The sequence below is a fragment of the Ambystoma mexicanum genome, chromosome 2q (assembly GCF_040938575.1).
Source record: "Ambystoma mexicanum isolate Mex_15411 chromosome 2q, UKY_AmexF1_1, whole genome shotgun sequence".
In the NCBI taxonomy this organism is placed as follows: Eukaryota; Metazoa; Chordata; class Amphibia; order Caudata; family Ambystomatidae; genus Ambystoma; species Ambystoma mexicanum.
In genome coordinates, this window is record NC_090924.1 from 1,180,704,813 (window position 1) to 1,180,729,369 (window position 24,557).

At 42.6% G+C, this 24,557-nt stretch overlaps 1 protein-coding gene across 8 annotated transcripts in view; it reads left to right on the forward strand.

Annotated features, from left to right (window-relative positions):
- The window catches only part of CACNB2 (calcium voltage-gated channel auxiliary subunit beta 2), a 1,556,216-nt gene that overhangs the window by 1,509,937 nt on the left and 21,722 nt on the right, over nt 1-24,557 (forward strand). For all 8 annotated transcript variants that reach the window (XM_069648579.1, XM_069648581.1, XM_069648584.1 and 5 more), the window contains one exon: nt 18,694-18,879. In XM_069648579.1, coding sequence (XP_069504680.1) covers nt 18,694-18,879 — 186 coding nt within the window. The remainder of the gene's footprint in view (nt 1-18,693; nt 18,880-24,557) is intronic.

Consider the following 24,557-nt stretch of genomic DNA (forward strand, 5'->3'; position numbering starts at 1 on the left):
ACTAAAAGAACTGCAATCATGGGCTGATAAAACTGGGATTCTAGACCGCTTTCAGGGCAGCTTTAGGGCAGGATATTCTACCTCACATAATCTCCTTATTATGGACTCTCTAAGGAGTAAAGCTTTGTTACCTAATTGCCTTCCGCTTTATGCCCTGTATATCGATGTTAGGGCGGCCTTTGATTCGGTTAACGGGTAAATTATGGCAGAAACTCAAACACTGTGGTGTCCTGAAGGCCTAATTCATTATCTGGAACTTCTCCATACAAATACCACTGTCCAGCTTAGATTGGACAACCAAGGCCACATGACCAGATCAATTATGCATCTGAGAGGAGTAAAGCAGGGGTGCATAACCACCCCCATGCTGTACAACCTCTGTGTCCGACATCCCTGACTATCTGCAGGTAGTCCGCAACTGCCCACCTAAAATAGGATCAAAACACTGTGTGATCTTAGCCTACGCTGATGATCTTGTAATCTTCGATCGTCCGTTAGGTGGGATTCTTAGATCGGCTGAAAGGCTCTGCCAATACGCAGAGGCCAATGAACTGGTGGTCAATCACAGTAAGACAGAACTAATTCTATACACTTCGGGTAAGGTGGCACGGCCTTGCATGCACGTAGGGATTGTGGAAATAAAATACACCCACTCCTATAAATATCTTGGATTGTAATTCCACAGCAAAGGTCACTATCAATCATGCATCCAAGCCCGACAAATGAAGCCAGCGCAATTAACTGCAATGAAATACAAGTTCACGCGTGACCAGAGTGGGTACTCCATCTGGAGAGCACGTAAACTGTATATCCAATGCCTCATTCCCATGGTTATGTATGGCCTAGAATCCCTGATTAATATGAACCTAGGATGGCTGCAGATTATTGAGGGAAAATTCTGGAGGAGGCTATTGGGACTTCCGCAGTGCATACCCATGGCCATTCTCAGATTGGAATTAGGGATTCGTTCCCTTAAAGCAATTGTGTTGCGTAAAAGAGTGGAACTATACATTAAAATTCGGAATAATCCCACCAACCCCCTATTGATTTGCGTAAAGGAGGATATGGGAACTGCAAAGCAGTCCAATTGGGATAAAGATATGGAAGCCTTGTATAAAACCATAGGCTGGACGCCTCGGTGGGGACAAGAGAACGAATGCATAATTTACTATCTTCATAGACGCTTAAACCTGTGGGATTGGCAGAGTAATTATGATCATTTAGCGACCTTGAAGAATTATAAATGTGTGACTTTGTTCTGTTTACGTTTAAAAAGGCACAAATGTATCTTAAACTTTGCCCCTCAGCAGCCCTGAATCGATGTATTCTGTAGATGCGCATCAATCACTTGCCTACACTAGAGGCGGTTGGTTTAGTGCGCCCTCTCCATGAATCTGAAAGACATTGTAGAATATGTGGGGACCGCACAGAGCCAGAAACGGCGAGACATATATTAACCCAATGCTCAAAGATGAGTTATAGCCATAGCAAAAATCTTGGGGAATTTGTACATTGTCTGGAATTGGTATCAATGTATTAACACACTAAATCCTAGGCTGCATTCAGCCCTATTTAGAATTTGGTCTCATGCTGAAAAAACAATGATCACCAAAGGGCTGCTGAGTCTGACCCTTACTTTACCCAAGTTGGCTGCAACAGCACAGTAATAAAATGAATCATCAATCCAGACAACTGGCTTTTGGTTGAGAAGGGTGTATAGCAGATTTGATCACGATCATGATTGGAATTTTTCCATACAGTATTGTAACTAGATGCAATGTCTGTATGATTTGAGATGTTACCTATTGAAGGATTTAGTTTTATATGAATTGTTTATTGATTTTAGTTCGGTAAATATGAATTCTTTGTATGAATGAATGTGTAAAGTTTTGTATGTATATAAAACTATATCACATCAAATAAATAATAAAATTAACAGCAGATGCAGATAATTCCTAAAAGCAAAGACCATGAAGCTGATATAATTCAACATGCTTTCAGACAGAAAAATGAAAGTGCTCAAGAACCTGAAGCAAGACGTACTGATCAGAGAATTCATGTTGCTAAAAAAACAAAGCAACGAAGCTGCTGGAGAAACTGAAACACGACGTGCAATTAGTGCTGCTAAACAAGCACGGATCGCAGAATTAGTGCTGCTAGAAAACGAAGCAATGAAAACTGCTGAAGTAACTGAAGTGAGATTTACCGATCAGAGATTTAAGAATTTGAGAAATGAAATCCCGGGTGAAGCCGGGTAGTTAAGCTAGTATATATACATATATATTATAGGGCGGCAGAGGAAGAGACAATGTTTGGTACATTGAACAACCGTTGACTCATTTTATTGTATACTATATAGTTTGCCCTTGCAAAATGAGATCCATAGGCTTTACTAAAGTCCCTTTAAAACTCAGAATTTTGCAGCACTATAGGGCCATCAAAAATGTAGATACTAACTATCCTTCCTCAGTACATTTCCAAAGTAAACATGAGTGATGTTTCCTTGATGAGGTTTGGTGCTTTGGCACATGTAAAGGAACACAGGCGTAAAGGAGACAGAGAGAAGCAATTCAGAAGCTTAGACGCGAGACTCATGGAGACTTTTAAACCAAGGGGCCATAACAAAGACAATAACTATATGGTTTTTTATTAGATGAAAGCTATGATCCTGTACATCATCCTCCTCCTCATTGGTCCCCCTGGAAACAATTCATCCAACAATGGGTCAAAGATATATGCACCTAGACTGGTTTGATGGGCACGTCTGGGATTCAGCAAAATCCTTAGGCTTCACCATCAACAGCAGCCTGTCCTTCCAGAAACACATAGCCAAAAAGGCTCAAATGGCCTGACTCCAAATCTCCACCCTTTGGAAAATCAAACCCTTCATCCCGCTGCAGGACTTGTTATCTCACACATCAAAGGGCTAAGCTCCTTTGATGACCAGGGAATCCACTTGTGGAGAAAGATAGGTGTAATGCTGACCAGCTGTGTATCATGGAGGAGACAGGTGGCATCAGAGCTTTCCAGAGCAGAAAGAAAATCTCAGCTTCCACTCTTGAGAGCTCACTCTGCAGAGTCATACTGACAACTGGAAGAGCAAACACACATTTCAATAACAAACCATCAGCAGCATATTCCGCATTCAATAGCAGAATTCAATTTGTCATTGTTAAACATAAATCTGGCCTCAGTTAAGGTTGGGTGTTGTAGGTTCTTACTGGATCATAACAGTAGCCGTGTGAGAGGAAAACGGCGAGTGAGAAGATAATGGAGCAAGCAGGAGTGATAGAGGAAGCAAAGTGGCAGAAGTAGAGCGAGTATGGAAGAGAGTGCCTGAGGAGGAAGAAGAGAACAGGGACCTGGAAGGGAAAGGAGAGAGTGAAGAAGGCAACATGATACTTGGAATGGAGAATAGCACACAGAGGACATGGACAATAGCATACAGGTAAGTGGAAAAATATGAAGGGGGATATAGATAGCAGAGAAGACTGCACTGAGTGAAAATGAAAGGGTGGGAAGGGGAATAAAGAGGCCGTGCGGAAGTACCACAATTCTTCCCTCTTCTACTGACAATTTTCATGAAGTCAAGTAGGATCAAGAGAGGAGCAACACAGACATTTGGGTTAAAGGATACATTTTTATTAGGATCTTTACGGAAGATAAAACTCAACGGTTGAATTAACCTTTCCTTGGGGTTCCAAACAAAAAGTCCCTGGGGTTCCATTCTTAAGTCTGGGGTCCTTTCCCCAATGAGCTTTTCAACAACTCACAGTCCTGGGTGTTTAAGTGTCCACATACCTCTTTTGTGACTCTTCCTTCAGGCCTGGGAGAGGGTTCTTCCCTGGGGTCTCACAGCATCAGGTGTGCCCGTACGCTGGGCCAGGGTGATGGCAAACATCAGGGCTACAAGGTGAGCAGATGAGCCCACATGCCTCTAGCAGGGGGCTGACAACTGAGCAACTCCACAGGTATAGATAAACAGGCCCTTTTTCCCCTGACTCAGGATCAGAGCTCTACTACACAGAACCCCATACCCTTCTACCTCCTTGACAAGCTGCAATTATCTCATATTTAGGAGAACCGCTCCTGTAATTCCCACTTTACTGTCTCTCTCCTTTACCTCCTCTCCACTTTGCTACATGCTTGTACCTCCACCCTTCGTAACTCTTCTCAGTCTCTATGTATTTTTTCCTCCTTCCCCTCCACTCCACCTGCTTTGCCTTCAACCAACTCCTGGCCAACTTCTTTAATCCTGTCAACCTCCTTTCCCTTTATGTTACCTCTAGCCTCCTCCTTAAGATTTTCCCCGCCTCCAATTAACTCCCCTTTCCCTCCTGCCACTTCATCCCTTCTGTTTTACCCCCCCCACTTATTCTCCACCTATTCTCTCCTATTACTCCATCTAATGCTCTACCTCCTTATCCAACCACTCATACTGTCCTCTCTCATGTCCCATCTTAAATAGGGATTAAGCCTACTTACTAAGCCTAATTCACACTGGGACGTTCCCTGCCTAAGGTTAGTCAGTTGTGAATAATGATTGTAGTGAAACTCAGATTGGTTATCTTGTTTAAGTTTGCAAAGTCCATTTTGCTTGTTCTACCCGAGGCCTGTGGATACACGGTCCTGGCCTTTACTACAGTTGACTGTTTTCTAAAATAGGCATTTGTTTAATGTGGGCAGTGGAATATTTAAGAAAATACTCTGCTGCTCCACGTTGCACCTGTCAACGCACCGTTTCTGAAGTCGAATTCAAGTTCTTCTGTGTGTGGTTGCTCAAGCCAGAGGTGGCAGTGCACGGATTGTGCTGGTTAACACCCAGTGGATTTCTTTCTGCATTCTCATGTGTTAATTTCCCATACCACTTGCAAATACAAATCCCACTTGCCCTTTCAAACAGTGCATTAATGGTATTTAACTCTCATAAGCCCTCACATCTCACTGAAGGTGGAGAAAACTTAACATCTCCTAACGGCTGAGTTAGAGATTAATGAAGACCTCAGTTCTCACGAATAGGAGGTTGAGTGATTACAGTTAGGTTTAGGGCCTGCTAAAAAGTGTTTTGTAATAACTGCTGAATCCATGTGGCAGCCCCTTGCAAAACACTGTGCAACATTGTGGGTGGTTCTGGGGATACTCCCCACACTGTCGCACTGTTGAACATCTCATAGCAGGTGGTGACGCCTGGCTCCCTTGGCCCACCCCAACTTCTGCCACAAGAGCTAGGCAGTGGAATTCGATACTCAAACTGTGGCACAATCAGTTGTCACTTTTCCAGGATGAATACCCAAAGCTGCTTGGGTCCAGCAGGATCTGTCAAAGCATGCCTCAGGTGTGGCAAGGCAAGAAGCCAAAATGTGCCCCATGTGCTTGAGGAGGAAAACTTAGAGAGGATTCAATATCCTAACTACAACAATGTAGAGAACTAAGCATACCAATAAAGATGCACAGGAGACATTACAAACCTCATTGACTGTGTGTGACTGTTTGACCACTAGTCGGCAGAGCCCTAAGAAAGTAAGGGTCAGACTGACAGAATACACTCCTCAAACAAGGTGGAATTGCTCTTTTTTTTTCTTTGACCCCCTCCTTCATTTACCTACTCATCCAATGCCCTATGCCTATTTATATTGTGATAATAAATCTGTTTGTACAATATTTCTCAAGTCCTGAGAGGTCTGTTGAACCCTTGGCAGACATTACATTTGAAACAAATAAGTCATTCAGAATTACTACAAAGAGTTTTCGACAGAATTGTGGGTGTTACAGGTCCAGCAAGCTATCCATGTAATGAAGGCTGCAACATAGCACCCATATTCTGTCAAAACCCCACTTGATATTTTGACACAATGGAACATTTGCGAATAACCAAGTTTAGATCTCTCAGGGTTACGATAGAGAAAACCTTGCTCATAGAGTCAGTTAAGGAAATAGTTCTATTTATTTTTTTTGTTTGGTTACAACAAAATCTTTACCAAAAAAAAAAAAGTATATGACCTTGACGATTAATGAAAGCAATATAAAATATCATAGATACATAATCATAAAACACAATAGGAGAAATATATATAAAACACTTTCAAACTTTACAGTTTATATACAAACTAAGTATAAATGTTTGACAATATCATACAAGTCGTATGCAAAAACAATATTACAAATTCAATACATATCAAACATGACAGACAGAGATCCTTTTGGAGGCATTCTGCTTACAGACTCAAACTATATGCAAGGGAAAGAAAGTATCAAGAAGTAACATAGAAAATGAACAATAAACACTTAATATTCCACAATATACATGATTAGTCCTCGATAATAGTCAAATTGACAGTAAAGGAGGCTTCGATTTTGTATTAAAGTCTAAGAAGTAAAAGCAGCAGTCCACTACTATGCCCAATCATGAATCTAGTCCAAAAGAGCTGCCTAGCAAAAACATTCAACCGTGGATAGTGAATGCCCAGTAATTTGATTCTGTCAAGTTCAAAGGTGGAACAATAGAATACCAAATGTTTAAAGAGTTTCAAGAGTGCCTTTACTCTGACAAAATCGGCAATCGCTGTTTTGGAACGTTACCCTCTGGTTTGGACCAACCACAAATGCGTTCATATGTTGGAAATTGATTTAACTTAAAACTTAAGTATGTTCAACGTGCCTTATCACAAGGAAATTTGGATGAGTAAGCTGATCTAGAAGATCTTTTTCTTGGAAAAGCAGCATATTCAACATAGGTTTTATAGGAGATATTAGTCTCAATGGTGCTAGCCAATCTGCATTGAATAGTTTTCTTTTGACACTTGATAGTCCTATGGAAGCTCAACAGTGGCACTTATTTTGCATAGTGTCTGATTCATCTCCAGTTCAAAACTAACAAGAGAAGACAAATTACCTTCATTTAGTTAAGTGTTCAGATGTTGGTAAAAGGAGTTGCGTGGAGGCGGTAACATTTTGGCATAGTTAGAAAGTTTGCACCATTTGAATTTGATGGATAAATAAGTAAGACCCAATTCATGGCGTATAGTTGAATTAGGGATTGATAGAGCAAGTCCAAGAGTTTGTTTCCAAAGCGTTCCTTGGATGGTATTGAGAATGTTGTCCAAATTCAATAAACATGCATCTAAACCAAATAAAAGAATAGGTTCAACCTTCAACAAATAGAAATCAATGATGGGGGTGAATGTGAATTTACAAATTCTTTTTAAAATAATCCTCATTTGCGAGTGCAGGGGTCTCAATTTAGTGAGAAGGATTGATGACCAGGATTTTATCGAGGAGATGTCACTGATGGTATATCCCAAGTATCGTAAAGAGTCTAAGTGTTGCAATATGACATTAGAAAGATTCCATGTACACTTTTTCTTTTTGGGAACTTTATTTACAAAACTATAAAATCACATACATTACAATACACTCCATAAGACATTTAAAGTACTTGAAACCATCAAAACACATTTTTTTTTAAAAACAACTAATTACATTGAAGCATATAACCACACATAGCCCCCAGCCTAATTCACCACATCCCCAGTCACCTCCCCCCAGCCCCTATTTACATAAGTACAACACCAAGTCTAGTATAGCTGAAGAAATTTACCCCAAATTTTCTCAAATAAAACCAATTTCCCTTTAAATCCATGTACACATTTTGATTTTTTTCCTTTTAGTGAAAATTATGATTTGTGACTTGGCTGAATTGGCCTGCAGATTGTGTCGGGATGCAAACTCTGTGAAGATGTTAAGTGTGTTTGCAACCCATACGGAGTTCTGTCACAAAATATGACATCATCCGTGAAGCCCATCCAATGCAAGTGCAAACTACCAAATCTAATTGCGTACAGGGATTAATTGAGCCATAGTTCGTCCAACTCGCAAATGTATAGGTTGAACTGTGTGGATGCAAGGTTTCAGCCCTGCTTGACCCTTGTGGCGGTGGTTTTGGGAGCCATGAGAGCGCCCTCTTGATTTATGTGCACTTGGAAAGTTGTATTTGTGTGCAGCAGAGCTACAAGATGCACCACTCTGCATGGAAATCCCAACTTAAGCATTTTTTCCCATAAAATGTCTGATTACACAGTCAAAAGCTGATGACATGTCAAGGGCAGCCATATATATGGGTCCTGTATTAGCAGTTTTAGATTGAGCCAAGAGGTGTGCAATATTAGTGCCATTCAGAGGGGTGCCCATGGCTCTGCGGAACCAACCTGATATTGAGAATAAATATCAGGATCACAAATGTAAGTTTCAAGAATTCGCAGGATTAAGATGGCAAAAACTTTGGCTGCAGCATCCATCAGGGCGATGGGACGATAATTCACTGGCTGCTGAGGGTCTCCCTTTTTGTAAACTGGAATGATGGTTGCATTGCATCATGGTTCGAGAAGGAGATTAGTGTGCAATATGTTGGAGAATTTGCTGTGTAGCATTTGCACCCAAAAGTAAGGATCAGATTTTAAAACACACAATGGTATTCCGTCGGGCCGCCTGCGTTTGAGTTCTTTAGCTGCCCAATGGCCCACTGAAAGTCATCGACAGAAAATACAATGAGCTCAATGGAGGGCTGTGACTGTATGCTCGAGGTGCGCTTTTGAAATTGACTTGGTAGTCTAAACTTGTCATAGATATACGAATGACACATTTCGCCAGATATGGAAGAAATTTGAGATTTTTGTGGCAGGTTAGAGACACTTCTTAGGATAGTCCAAACACTCTGTGTGTCTCGTTTCAACAACAGTGAAATAGTTTTTTTATTTTCATTGAGCCGTAGCTCATACCTTAATGATTTAAGGGGGTATTTATATCTGTGACATATTCGATGTTTGTAATTGAAGTAGACCGACCTCGACATATCACAACTGCACAACCCCGTGAGCTCAGCATATTTAAGACGTTTCAGTTGGGCTATTTTGGAGTGAGTTGGGATGGTTGTGGGCCTTGTTTATCAGCTCATTTAAGTGAGACTTGACAATGTAGGTATTCCAGATTTCCATTTGAATATAATAAAAATTCAGGGATTTTCATATCAGATATGCGCCATAGCTCTATAGTTGATTGGTAAACTCGGATCCCCCTTCCTATAGACTGTAATAACGATGGATTGGGATCATGAGTATGGAATAGTATTGGACTAAACAAATCAGAACAAACTGAGCCTTCGGAAAGGGAATCCAAAGTGTACGGGCCTTCTCTAAGACGAAAGATGGAATACCATGTGGGCCAGGGGCCCTCAATGGTTTTAGTTTAACAATTGCCCATTCCAATCCTCCTCTGTCCATGGGCAGGAGCCAGAAATAATTTTACCCTTCACACGATCATATAATTCAGAAAAGTTGTGGGGTAGCTGACGGTTATCTCTACAAAACTTTACCCATGCGCCTTCCGGAATTGGAAAATTCATAGATGAGGGTGAGACACCTATGGTCTTATTAATACTGTCCCAAAACTCTCTGCTGTTTGCCTGCATCAAATGATTCAATATATTCAATATATTTTGATCGTCCTCTAGAAACAAATCCATCTTAAGGGATTTGACCAAATTCCTGTGGCGTTAGTAGATTGCTTTTTTCTCGATCATGTACATAGTGGGCTGAAAATCTTTATCGCTGAGCCCTTGATATTGATATTTTATTTGTATTGCGCCCATACACAATTGTTTCAGAGCGCGACAAGGCAAGGGAGGGGAACACAGGAGAACAAAAACAACGATTTTACTAGGCCCATTGACATTGAGAACGCGCAAGTGTGTGGGAGAGGGGAAAAGTGCATGGAAGGGGGAGAAGTGGAAAGTGCGGAGCAACGGAAAACAGATAAATAATAAAAGGCAACAAAACAATGGTAGTGCAGCCAGCAAGTGGCAAGTGCTGGGTTTAAGGCAGCAGATGGGGTATGTCTGATAAGTGCATGAAAAAGTGGGGGGCTGTTTGATTACAGATACAGACCCCAGTGCAAGGGATTGCCAGGAGGCAGTGCATGTGGGTGGCAGGGTGAGCAGGTCCCAGGGCATGGAAGTCAGAGGGTAGACCAGATGCATGGTGCAGGGAGAGAGAAGATCAGCAGGGGAGAGGAGGGTCGAAGGCAGAAGCTATCCTCCTGTGCCAGGAGGATAGCTTAGGGGTAGCGTGCGCACCTTGGAAGCAAGACGACACGAAACACAGGTTTGATCCCCGGGTCTGCGCTTAGAAACCTCTGGGTATTTAAGCGCGTTATAAATACGCAACTAAGACAAAAAAAAAACAATTACGCAACTAAAAAACAAACAACTCCTGTAACAGCGCCTCGATGCCCGCGGGCTGTGTGAGCACTTTAAAAATGCAAAAATAAAATAAAAGAAGGTCTTGAGGTGCTTCCGGATATGGTTCTCAAGTTTCAGAGTGGCAGGGAGGCTGTTCCAGAGGGAGGCCCCAGCCAAAGACAGATCTACCCGCAGCTTGTTTTTCATTTTTCTTTTTTTTAAACGACTGCCCCTGAGGGAGGTAGAGGAGCGAAGAGCTCGAGGTGGGAGGTATTTACGGAGAGACAGCTGAAGGTATTTTGGACCCAGGCCCCAGAAAGCCATAATGCAAAGGGTTTTGAATTTAATCCGTGCATTCACTGGGAGCCAGTGGAGAGATGTCAGGGCTGGAGAGATACGATCCCAGGGCTTGAGGCCAAGGACAAGTCTCGCAGTCCTGTTCTGGATGAGTTGCAAAGGGCGGAGAGTAGAGGTTGGTAGATTTTGAAAGAGGCTGTTACAATAGTTCAACCTAGAGAGAACCAGGGCTCGGGAGGCAGTGAGCTTCTGGGGGAATTAAAGGAAAGGCAGAGTACCTCTAAGGAGGTGCAGTAGGACCTTTGCCACTTTAATGTCTTTACGTTTAAGCATTTTAGAGAGAGCAATTTGTAAATCAATACCGTGGGAAATGTATTTATTTTTGCCCCACACACATTGAGTGGTCTAAGGTAATTCGTTTTAGACAGATAGTAATGATTTCATTACATTTAGCATCCGTTCTGCCACCAGAAGCACCAGGAGTTTGATTCAATCCAGAGTCCTCTACATTCTCAACAACCGAGGTTACAGATTTCTGTTACAATCTCTCATTCCTACTAATTCAAGTACCCCGACAAGCGAGGCTGGGGAGCTGTTCATATGTATCGTGGCAGAAACTGAATGTGAAATATAGGACCATATGGTCCCCAACCTTTGGATCAAATAATTTTAGAGGGCCACAATTCATTGTTAGAGGATAAGATATATATGTGTAGTCAATCAGCGAACTCCGGAAACCTCTAAGCCATGTATACATAGGAAGATCACCCTTAGATACAAGCGGTAGCTGTGTAAACCCATAATCTAGCAGAAATTGGTCCCACACCACTCCACTATTTACGCTCTCGAGGGGAGATTGGATTTGAAACCTCTGTGCATTTAGATTGGAACCCTCCACACAGTTGTAGTTGAAATCCCCGCCCAGAATAATGGTGTAAGCATGAACATCAACCAACCAGCCCTCAAACAACAATGTTAGTGCCAGGTGTACCTCTTCTAAGTTTTGCCCATCAGATTTCCAGTGCAGATGTATTATCAGTACCTCAGAATTCTTACTTGGAGACAAAATCCCCACCACCAAAAGAAAGTCAGAGATATAGATAAGTTCTGTTGATAGATTTAGGGAATTGTCTATTGCAATTGCCAGTCCGCCACTCGGTTGACCCATGTCAGCTCGGGTAGCTGGACTGGTATATGAAATCCCTGTAGATCAAAATGTGTGGTAGTCCTAGTTTCCTGTACCATAAGTATTTTAAAATCTCTCATGAAAATTGAGGTACAGAAATGTTTGTTCAAGTTGGCCAGCCTACAGGAGTTCCGAGAAAGAACCTTAATCTGCGCAATGCTAGGCTAGAGAAAACCCCTGCCATAGACCAACCAGAGACTTAATTGCAAGTTACAGCCAGGACCAGTCAGTTTGTGCCATATTAGACTCATGGGCCTGGGTTGCTCACTTGTTATTACTGAAGTCTGTTAACCCCATATTCGCCCCTTTTGAGGGGTAGATAGAAAGGAGTTGGCGTTATTTTCTGTCAACCAGGTTGTAGCCCAAGGATTTTAAGTTTGAGTGCTGATCCCAAACCATCTTTGACACAATATCTGAATTAAAGTAACATACCATACAATTATTGTTTTTAAGAGGGAGAGATATTGGGTTAATATCGTCTGAGTGAAGGAATCGGAGAGGAAGGATCTGTCGGAAAATATCCAAAACTTTGGTTCTACTGCAAATTATTTTCCCACCCCACAATTTCAGACAACCGCTCATCAAACTGAACATTAACTTTACCATTGCATAGAATATTTTCGCTTTGGCCCCCTAGAATTAGATATCTGGGTGCTTGGTAGACAGATTACTCCACCCCGACTTCTAATAGATTTGCAAATATATTGTTGACAGTGGGTTAAATAGTAGCTGCTGCTGTCTGCAATTTAGAGGCCAGGGGCTGTGCATTTATTGATGTAGTAGATATAGTAGGACCATGCATATATGAGGTAATTTTGGTTTGCTGACCCCTTGTTTGTCTCAAAATAGCAATAGAGTCCAGGACAGGGAGGGAGGGAAGATTTTACTGACCCCCCTGAGCAAACATATGTGTTGGGAAACATGGGTCTGTTCTTTCTCCCACAGTGTAAGAGGTTGTGTGACAGTCCTTGGCCAATGGAATCACAACCCCTCTTCCCATCTCCTGTCCCACTCCTAATTTATTTATTTTTGCAATTTATATAGCACACCCAGCCCGAGGGCCCAAGAACAAAGCCCTATCAACATTATCTTGCACTGCCAAATCGATAATAGCATCTGTTGAGGGCAGGTGGCGTAGATAGTTTCATGAAGTATTACACCAATTGATTATTACCACTGGCATGTTTTTTGTTTTCTTTTTTTGTGTTTTTCTTTTGGCTGCTTTCCCTTGATGACTTGCATGAGTTGTGGGACCTGCGGATAGATGGACTGAATTGTTAACCAACAAATGTGGGACAGCAACATCTGTTTCAGCTGAATCAGATAGGGCCGGTGAAACTCCCAATCCTCCTGTAAATGCTACCAGGAATGATGGAGAATTGGCGGTCTGAGAAACGAAGATAGGGGAAGCAGCACCCACGTTACATTTACCCGAGGGTCTGTCATCTAGATAATTAAAAAAAGGCTGCACAATGTTCCTGTTCTTAACCAGATCATTTATATGCATGGTATTCCCCTCCAAAGATGTTAACTTTAGCGCATTAGAAGAAACAATAGTTTTGATATTGTCATAAAGTCTCGACATTAGTTCCATGACCAAGTGGAGAGCAGAAATAGAAGCAGGACCCAAGGAGTCAACTTTGGGAAGTATATTGGACTGTTTTCTCCTATCGATGTTCCTAGGCGTTAGATATTCGGTATCAATATGACTCTGAAAGTTGACTTCTTGTGGGTTGCCCCTATGTTAAAAAAAAGTCAGCTCCTGACACATCAATGCCAGACACAGAAGACTTCCACATTAACAATTTTAGAGACCTCCGTATCCCGACAATTTCAGGAAAGAGGCATCCAAGATAACAGACTCGTCCAAAATTGGTGGTAAATTTTGATCAAACTGAACTGTCTCGACAACATTAGTGCGTTTTCTGTGATTTCTGTATATTAAGGATTGAGGGTCTTGCAAATACAGAGTGGCCAGCAGATCTTGGAACTTCTCAAACAATTGTTTCCGTTACCATCTTTGGTCAGCCTACCTATCAATGAGACCATACTGATGATCCCTATTCAGGGTGAAACTCTATGGTTGTTCCCCAATTGTGAGCTGCCATTCTTGGGCTAAAGAAACTATTGTGAGAGCATCATGGTTTAGAGGGAACTGGAGACTAAGGGGCGCACCTACAATGTAATGCAAGCCCTATAGGGGTCTAAGGTGGGATCTCTACAGTCCATCCATATACTCCCCCTTATAGGTTGTCTCAATTTTTACAGCTGCATCATCACAGAGTTCCTTCCCTTTTGAGGACCTGGAACATAGGGTGGGGAGATGTCAGCGGTCTCCAATGTGTTATTTCTGAGGAAGAGGTATTTTACAAATGTCTTGGCAGAACACAACACTGACACTCATTTGCGAACCTGTTAGGGAGGTTACAGAAGATAAAAGGAAGCCCAGCAATGTGTGCTCTTCAGTTCGGGGAAGTCTGTTGTGGAGCACGGACAGGAGCTTACAGAAAATACACGGCTGGCAAACGCCTATGAGTGAATGGATCACACAGGCAGAGAGAGTGCTATGCCAGGGGCCCATCTAAAAGGAAGTTTGGATGTGCCCGATTCCTAGATGGTGGCTGCCACTATTGAGGCTACGGCCTGCACAGAGAAAGCCAGTAAAACTGATATACACTAAAACCAATCTGAGAACACTCACTAAAGGAACACAATATTGAGAAGAAGGGATTCACCGTAGAGGGAGATGGACTCCTGGTTTAATGAGAGGGATCAGGAAATCCCTGCCATTATTAAACCACTTCCATCCAGGGCTGCAGTAATACACAGGGTGGAAACAGGCAAGTGCAGTGGGTGTTAGGACGGTGTTACAGAGGTTTTGTGTGTTAGCTGCAAGATTACTAGGAGGAGAGAGCAGCAAGTGGCTAAGCCAAATAGTCACTGTCTTCAGAAGATGCACAGATTTACTTGGCAGGAGCCAGGAACTGATAAGAAGGAGCAACTTGACTAGCCTGTTGGGAGATATAGCCTAGATCGCGGAGGGAGCTGTAAACCCAGCAGAGTGAAAGACATAGAGAAATTGATTGAGTGCTACTCTGATGAGGGAGTGGCCTGGAAGATATTGGAGAGTTTAGGGAAGTCAGAGAAGGGTCTGTAGCAGATTTTAATGGATCTTGGCTAGTGGGCAAACAGAAACTGCATTCTGAAAAGTGCCTAGGGAGGGACTGTGAAGATCCTGCGCAACCTCACATGGGGCTAGTAGAGGGGTGAAGATGCAATCTCTAGCCCCAGTTGCAGAGTGTCACAGAAGCCAAGCACGGTGGGGGTATCCCGGTCCACATTCCAGTAAACCAAGTGCAAGTGGTTGCAAAGACCCAGTATTGACCCAGTATTGACCCAGTAGGAAAACATTGTGTTTTCACTACAAACTCCACGGGAGCAACAACTTTGTTGAAGCAAAGCACCAAGACCACAAAAGAAGCATCCTGCAGCACTTTACACTCTCTAAGTATATTACTTAATTCAAGGACATTTCTTAGGGATGGGATACCCTTGACCATTGATCATTATACTAGGAGCGTTTATTTTGAACAAAGGTCCTTTTAGATTAGACCCATACACATATATAATTCACCCCCCGTCATGACACTAGGTGAACACAGATTCTCCTTTTTTTATTTTAATTTTATTTGTGGTAGGTCTGGTAGGAGTTGCCCCAAGCCACCCTTGATTACTTCCTTCGAAAGTCCTTAGAATAAACAGTTCATTCCAAAGTTCAAGACCAAGGGAGACTTGAGAGGAGGGACCCCTGTGCCCCCAAAATAAAATCTCTAGAACCCGTTTTCTTGCCCTGATCCAGTTAAGGGTGTAGACCTCCCTCACCCCAGAGCAGAGACAGTCCCCATGGGAAACATCACCCCCAAACTCCAGTCAAGCTGGATAGGGAGTGACGCTGCACCTGCAAAATAAAAGTATTGTTAACAGGAGATGAGCTAAACCCTGAGTTCTTAGCTAACTAAATTGACACAGACACCAAAGTGGATTTTATAGGGATCCCAACGGTGGCCCCTCTTTATTTATAAAAACACATTTTTTTAAACATTTTCTATCCCCTCCCTAACATCACACAAGGGTATCGCCCCTCTGCCCCCATTTACCTGCACAATACCTTACACCTACTTAACATTCCCCTCACACTTTTTCTGAATCTACACTAACATTTTACTATTTATAAATATATACCACACTACTTAACAAATTACATTACTTAAACATACACATTAATGCTCATAAAGACAAACACTGGCATGCTACATATAAACACATGTATTACATCATTTTACAATGGGGGTGACTGCTGCAGTCAGTCACCCCCTTCACATTACCTTTTCGGGCTATCCCTGGTGGCTCCGACACTGTCCGCGTCTGTGACTGGCTGTAGGAAACCTGGCCGCTGATCACTATGGGGCCTGACCCCACTTCTTTCTTCTGGCCCCAATCAACCACGTGGGGCCACCCACACTCTGAACATTGGTCCTAGATGGCCACTGCATCTGTGGGGCGTCCACCACGGTCATCGCCGCTCCCGTGGCCATTTGTAATCTTCAGGGTGGCCTCGGGTGCCATTTTCTCTTCAGGCGGCATTCCCATTGGCGTGGGGATGCTGCTGTGTGCTCTGTCGTGGCATTCACCCTCTACATTGTGGCACAGAGACACAGGGGGTGGTCTGCCAGGGCTTCACCCGGGATATGATATGATATGATATGGCATTTATATGCTGCACTGTGACTGGCCAGGACTTTTCTTCACCTGGGCTGCCTGCCGTAGCATCCCGGGACTTTCTGATTCTCGCTCTTCACCCGGGCTGGCCTGCAAGCCAGCCTGAGATGTTCCCCTTCATGGTTAAACCCAATTGGGCAGAGCTGGTTTACCGCTATTCACCTCCCGGGCCACCACCTGGCTCAAATGGCCCAGGAGCACTTTCAAAAGAGCTGTCCTCGCCAGCTACGAGGTGGACCAACTGGGGCACGGCCGGGTAGCCTGGTTCAGGCCACCCACTCATGCGGCTGGAATGATTGCTCTTTTTCCAGCCTGGGCAGTCCCACACACACTCTGTCTGGGCCTTTTCTTCATCTGGGCCTTTCTGGCCTTGTCCCCTGGTGGGCAGACACATGACACGGCCCTGTTTGAGTAGCTGGATTTCTTCTGCCATGCAACCCGTCCCACGGCCATCACACTTGGGGGCTCCCACACACGCTGCCCATGTCTCAATGGCTGCGCCCCATGGGAGTTATTTTCTTTTTGTTCACCTTCTTGTCCTGTCTATTCTATCGTCCTCCGTTTCCTCAACTATTTTTCAAGTATCGCTTTCTTTTAAATCCTCTTTGGATTATTTTCTCCTCTGCCCAGTCCATTCCTGGGCAGGGGGGGTTCTGTTTCTTTGTTCTCCCTTTATTCTCTTTCTTAAATCTTCCATCCAGCTCAATGTCTTTGGCCCTCATTACAACTCAGGCGGTAAGGGGTTTACGGCGCCGTAAACAGCGCAGACCCTTACCGCCTGAGTACGAGGTCCCTTAGCGCCATGGCGGATTTAACACCTGCTTTTAGCAGGTGTTAAAATCCATGGCGCTAAGGGACCATGGAGTTAATTACGCCACCGTAATTTACGGTGGCGTAATTAACGCCTTCCCCACTCCCATTATGCCCTATGGGGCTAAAATGGGAATGGGGAAGGGTAAATGGGGATTGGGGACTTACCGCCCCGCCAAGGTCGGAATGGGGCGGTAAGTCCGCCAACCACCATGGCGTAAACTTAGTTTACGCCATGGTGGTAAAGTCACGGCCCAGGCGGTAACTTACCGCCTGGGTCGTAATGAGGGCCTTTATTTCTAGAGGAATCGCATGCAACCCATACTAGCTGGGACCCTAATGGGCCACAAGCTACATACAGTGCCCATTCCCTTTAAGAAAGCCTTTGTTTGCCTACACAAATAAACTAAGTGTGACCACTTAACAGCGTATGTCTACTCTACTTTCATTCCTCTGTGACTCTGAATACAATTGTGCTGCCTATAAAACAGTGACATTAATCTCATAGGAGCAAAAATGCAAACACTTATTTTAATAGTGGCATACATATAATGCTTTACTGTATGGCTCTGAGATGGCTACTAGATTGTGATGTGACATGTGTGGCATCTTACCTGAAATAGCAAATTCTAATCTCACATTATATGGTAGAATTATTTTTTCTTACATTTTTTAAAAATCACCACAATATTGATGATTGTGTAAAGACAGGCTTCCAAAGTATTTGTTAGATGGGTACATTTAGGGCTGCTAGCTGATGATCCGATAGTTGTCACCAAAGTAAATAATAATTGGCATAGGTTTGGAGGATTTTTCTTAAGAGTGAAGGGACTGCAGCTCCAAGGCCATCTGCTCATACGAACTAGCTTTGATAGCCCAAGGTCTTTTCCATGGGTATGCTTGTCACCAACTTCCATTTCTTAAGTCTTGCACGTATTTGTTCAATCTTTCTTGATGATGATTTTATCGTCAATAAATGTGCTTTATCTGTGTCACCGGATGTTGGTTGTCTTTGGCGTTAGTCATCTGCTGACCAAATTAGCCTTTTTTGTCATTCAATAGCTCAAATGTCTTAATTTCTTACTGAGCCCTTTCAACTTCTGCGCTTTTTGATGATCCATTGATATCTGTATGGCTAATTTTGTCAAATTGCAGAGATATATTCGGCTCCAGTTGGTGCATCACAATTTGTAAGCAAGCAGTGCGACTTGTCAAGTGCTTGATAACAAGCTGCAGTTAAATACAAGCATAACCTCTTAATTTCTATAATGTCTCCTTTTTTGCATAAGCTGAAATTGCCTCTGACAAGTACATACATTTTTGACTTGCAAATCCTTGCCAGTAAATAAAATGCACACAGATATTTACTTTGATGTGTTCTGCATTACAGGAAATGTTTGATGTCATTCTGGATGAAAACCAGCTGGAAGACGCATGTGAACACTTTGCAGACTATATGGAAGCCTATTGGAAGTCCACCCACCCTTCAAGCAGCAACCCTCCTCACCCACATCAACCTCACACACTTGCAACAACTACTCTTCCTAGCATTTCCACTCCAGCTACCAATGCACAGGTGACTACTCTGTGTTCACAGACTTTTCTGAATACTTAATTTTGTTTAAATACGATGAGTCATAATGGGTGTAATTTCTCTAGAAGCTTTTAAAAAAATATTTAAAAACACATCTTAATGTTAGAATAATGTAAAATAATGTAGATGGTGGAGACATTGTGGCAATGTTAGCCAATACTCTAAATGCCATGTGCGTCAACCTCTGATAAGGGGTTCCATATTTGCAGATCTAAACTCTGAAACTAATTTCAAACTATATTTCAGCTTATATATGACAAAACAAATCTGTGAGGATAGCGTTGAGTACCTTGACAGCTTGAAAACAAAGGGGAGGGAATCCCTACTGCATTTTTACATATATTATGAGGTGGTCCAATTAAGAGTAATAAAAGAATGTTTTACGGGGGACGGACAGAAGGTGTGGGCAAGACAGGAGAGATAGATAGCCGGGATACCCCTGGCCGGTCTATTATGGCTCAAGGAGAAACATAGACCACCCAATGTTCGAATTAGTAAGATAGTTGGCCTGGTGACAGAAGTGAGGGATTCAGTGATAAAAGTAGGGACCCTATCTCCGAGACCATCTCCCTGCCGATGTTTTACAATCCTGAATTTCCTCCAGACATGGAAAGAGATGCTTTTTAGAAATGGAAAGAAGCAGGCTGCGTAACGCTAAGAGATACTCGAAGGCCAATCAATTAAATCATTTGAAGATTGCATATTTAATATTGGTTTAGTAGGGGAAGATAGAATGTGATATGTCCAATTGAAACATTGGCTAACCAGTGGGGGTATTAAAACTTCGGCCCTGAGACAGTTGACACCATTTGAATCATATCACAATCCACGCGGGTTCTGCGGGGTCCGTTAACTTCTCTCAGGACTGTATAGATTTCTGAACAATGATACTACTCAGGTTCAATGGAAATATATTAATTGGTGGGAGACCACAATGGGAAAGGAGTTTTCAAAAGAACAATGGGAACACCTCTAGGGTATTATACCTAAATGAACCTGCTCTATTCAAGTAAGGGAAATGTGGTACAAAGTGATGCATCAATGACACTTCACACCTGAAAGGTTGCATTCTGTGTACCTGAATACATCGATCGTTTGTTGGAGGAGTTGTGGGACGAAAGGGTTATGGAGACATATATGGTGGGGCAATCCAGTATTGCAACCATTCTGGGAAGAGGTAAAGGGACATATGGAAGGTATAGGTCACACCTATTCTTGGGGAGTAAAACCAATGGTTACTTTCACAATTACATTCAGTAATGCAAGGGCAGTAGACCCTATCAGTTGTACGCTGACTCTCAGTACAAATAACATAATCAGTCAACTGGACAATATACTTTTTGTGAATAGTGGAACACTTATTCCAGGTACAGTAAAAACTACTTTTGTGATAGCACACAGTTATATTAGGTGAGTAAAACCTAAGGGTGTAATATTCAATTACAGGTGCTTTTGAGGTCAGTGAAAGAGGTTGAGATGAGCAGCAACTCACTTATTTATGGGATGGTACACAACTAACTCAAGGCAAGTAAAACCCATATACTTTTTTAATCTCACAACGGAGTCCAGGTTAGATCTTTCCCAGCAATACAAGTAACTTATGTATGGCCTACGGGGAACAGTTAGAACCACAGATTCTTCTTGTGTCTGTCTAAAGAGCACAGGGAAAGTAAAACCCAATATTACACTTTACTGAATGACTCAAAGGTATTCTAGGTAGGCAAAAACCTAATACAGACCTTTTCTGGACAGGCTAACAGCAAGTCAGGGGAAGCAATACCCAGTTGGTGGACACTCACACAATTATCCTAACAGGAATAATCAGGTGAAAGCAACACATTACTTTTGGGAAGAGGCACAACCTAATCACAGGCGAGTAATATACCTTCAAATCTACTTTCTATTAGAATGGCAAAACGGTTTCTAAGGAAAGAAAGATGATAACCATACTTTTGAGAATAGTGCATCACACATCCAAGATTAGTAAGAACTTTTGTAACTGTTCACTTTTAGAGTTAGTTACTAACAATATTTCAAGTAAGTAACTTTTAAACACTTATTTCTTTTCTAGGCAAAAGGCCCAATCCCTTCAAAGTCTTTCCCTTATTCTTGGAGCATGAGCGTTCTCAGCAACAGAAGGGGGGCCGCTAGGATCTAGTGTCCAACAGACAGGTTTTCAACTACCAAAAGTCAGAGTTCCTTAGGAAGACTGTGCAAACAGGTGAGTACTTTACTTCTAGAGTTAGAAGAAGGCCCAGGGCTTCTCAGAACACACCATAGCAGGATTCTAGCATTGGAACTGGGTGCACTGGATGAGAGGCCTCCCCATCACAGAAAGCACCCCACACCTACACAGAAATCCTCGGGACTGTATAGATTTCTGAACAATGATACTACTCAGGTTCAATGGAAATATATTAATTGGTGGGAGACCACAATGGGAAAGGGGTTTTCAAAAGAACAATGGGAACACATCTAGGGTATTATACCTAAATGAACCTGCTCTATTCAAGTAAGGGAAATATGGTACATAAAATGTGTTTTTGGCCCCCAAACTATGGAGGTGATTGGAAGAAATAGCAGGTAAAGGGATATGATGGCGCACCACCTTTATTTTCATGAACTATTGTGTTCTAGGGTAGCAGACTGAGCGCATAGATGCAGCTATTCCGATACCCCGATTTCATTACTTGTGTGAAATTTCATAATCTTCTAATCATTTTTTGCATTACTTTCTCATGCAGATTGTCTTTTTTGGCGCTATAATTGTGAATAATCGTCCACAATACAATGGCCCTTTTTTTATACCAGGCCTGGAAGGAAGAAAGCTTTAGTTGGCCCTAGCGTGATCTGAAACCGATTTTGCAGGTTGCGCAATGATCTTAGTAGCAAGTGCATGAACACACAGAATGGCCCATGTTGAAAAGGAAATGCCTGAAAAACATATATAGACTACGATATACAAGGCTGTGTACACTCAGATTAGGCCTTACAAGGCTGACATCAACATTTACATAAAATTGGCAAACACGAAACTGGAAAATGTGAGTACTGCCGAGAAGCGGAAACTGTAATATTTTTGTTGGAATGTGCAGAGTATGACATTCAAATAATGTTACTGTTGGAGCCTCAATCTCCATTCCCTACAATTCTTCCAACAGCAAAGGATTTATGGAAACAGGAGAAAAAAGATAAATTGATGTGTACTATTTTGAAATACATTTCAGATTCTGAAAAGTGGGGAAGTTGTAATAGTGGACTAAAGTAGTAAGTAGAGGGCACACATCGTTATTTATTGGATGGAAGTAACCCCAACTGAATCTTAAGAGGAACAACACTCTGTGAACTTGAATGGTGTTATGGTAAATAATGTGAATCATGACTGTGCCATACGAAATAAAGGTGTTCAATTATTCTTTCATCAGAAAAACTCTGCTAGGACGAATACTGCCTAGCTGAAAACTGTGCAGACATGCAAATGCTCATCAGAAGGATGTGCAATGAGGATGTGACCACAACTGCTACAATCAGAATGATGTAATGCAAGAATAAATACAGTGCCTGAAAGTAAATGCCCACAACAATAGTCCTGTGCCTTCTCCTGGCCGGAGCTTTTTTCTCCCTCGTAGAGGTTTACTTTAGGACTTCCATCAGCATTTGCTTGCCTATTTTCAACTCCAGAAAAATGTAAAGCTATCATTTATCACTGCGACCTACACCACACCTCTGACTGGCATCACTCACCCAAGGCACAGACTGCTTCTTTTTTTTATTTTTATTGTTTTTATTATTTTATTCTTACAACCAAATCAAAGCAAACCCCCAAACCCTCTGCCCCCTCCTTCCCACTTCTGTCAGCTGATCTCATCGTGATTAATTACATGCCTAGATCACTTAGTTCTCAAAAATGTCCATAATACATATATTCTGCGGACACCATTGCTTCATATAGTCTTTCTGGAGATAGTTCAGCACTTCGTCACAGTCCTGTTTGAAAGTGGCTTCTTCTCCTCGGGACACATACGCAGCCCATTCCATTGATAAAAAGTTCCATATTTTCCTAAACCAATTGGGGTCTGTAGGTCTTCTGTTGGGTAAGATTTTCATAGAATTGGTAAATCTTCCTGGCCTGTGTCAACCCCAGAACCTTTTGCTTTACTAGTGGGATATATTTCCTTAATACCTCTGTGAGTGGGAACCTTTTTCCACAATCACAGAATCTTTTACTCTTTTTATGGGTATCAGTTTTTAGACTGTCCATAGTGTATTTTTCAAGTAACAACTTTTTGGCAATAAGTGCTGGTTGTTGCTGGGTTGCCCTAGGGGCTCCCCTTTAAATGTTCTCTGCCTAAACTTGAGAGAATTACAGTTCCCAAGGGTAGAAAGGATCTTTGGATCCCTTTTACATTTTACCTTATGTCGAGTGCTAGGGAGATGGAATGCATCCCCTTTCACACTAAAACTGTAACAATTCTGTTCAGGGACAAGCTCACCTTCAATGGCTGGTGACAGTAATACCTTGTATTAATTTGGTGAACCTTTACCGCGGGCTGTGTTCACAGCTGAAGTAAAGGCACCTAAGGTTGCTCTTTTTACCAAAATGGCCCCGGTCTTCTTTTTTAGCCATTTTAGTGTTTCTTGTCCTTTTCTGTTCCTTCCCCTGACATCCAGGGTGGGAAATTCCTTTGTGCGAAAAATGAATAGTGTCCAAAATGTCCCCTCAACAGAGTGCTGGGCCTTTGTAACAACGAGAATTCAACTGCGCTTTTCTGTCTTCTTCTGTGCTCCTGTAAAAGGCACCAAATCTGCAGAACCGCATTCAGTCATGAGGAAAACCTTGCCTAGAGCCTTCTCCATTTATCCCTGCTGCAAAGTTCCTTCTGAGGTCTTGTTTTCAGGCACCCCCACAAGCAATCCACTGACCGGGTATTTGGCTGCAGATCCTGAAGTTCTCCTGCTGCAAAATCTTCAATGCTGAGGTACTGTGCTGGCTTGGGTATGTACTTACCTTAAGACTCTTAGGATTTCTGTCAGTCACTTCTCCAAGCAACAAGTTGGGGGTAGATCTCTTTTTTTCAGCTGGGGCCTCCCTTTGGAACAGCCTCCCTGAAACTTGAGAATCATCTCCGGTTCCAGAAGCACCTCAAAACATTTCTATTTGCTTCTGCTTTTTCTCCTCTCTCCCCTGCTGACTTCCTGGCTGAAACTGCACTGGTTACCTGGCCACCCTCTGATCTTGGGTCCAGGTACCCTGCCCTGCCATTCGCTCACTTGCTCTGCCTTCCTGGCAACCCCCGCTCTTGGGGACTGTTTTCTGTATACCTACAGCCCCACTACCAGCACTTGACGCCTGATGTCTGCACTTGCCACCTGCTGGCCTTACTTTTTACTTATTGTTATTTATTTTATTATTCCATGTACTGCATTGTCCCCTCCCCTTCGTCCTTCCAATGCACTTGCGCGATCTGAATGACACCTGGCCAGTAGGATTGTTGTCTGTTTTCCCTCTGTTTCCCCCTCCCTTGCCTCGTCGCGCCTTGAAACACTTGTGTATAGGTGCGTTATAAATGCCATATCATAACCATAAATTAATAACTAAAGTTCTATGGGCTTCATTACGAGTATGGCGTTAAGTGGTAAAATTGGAAGTAACCCAGTTA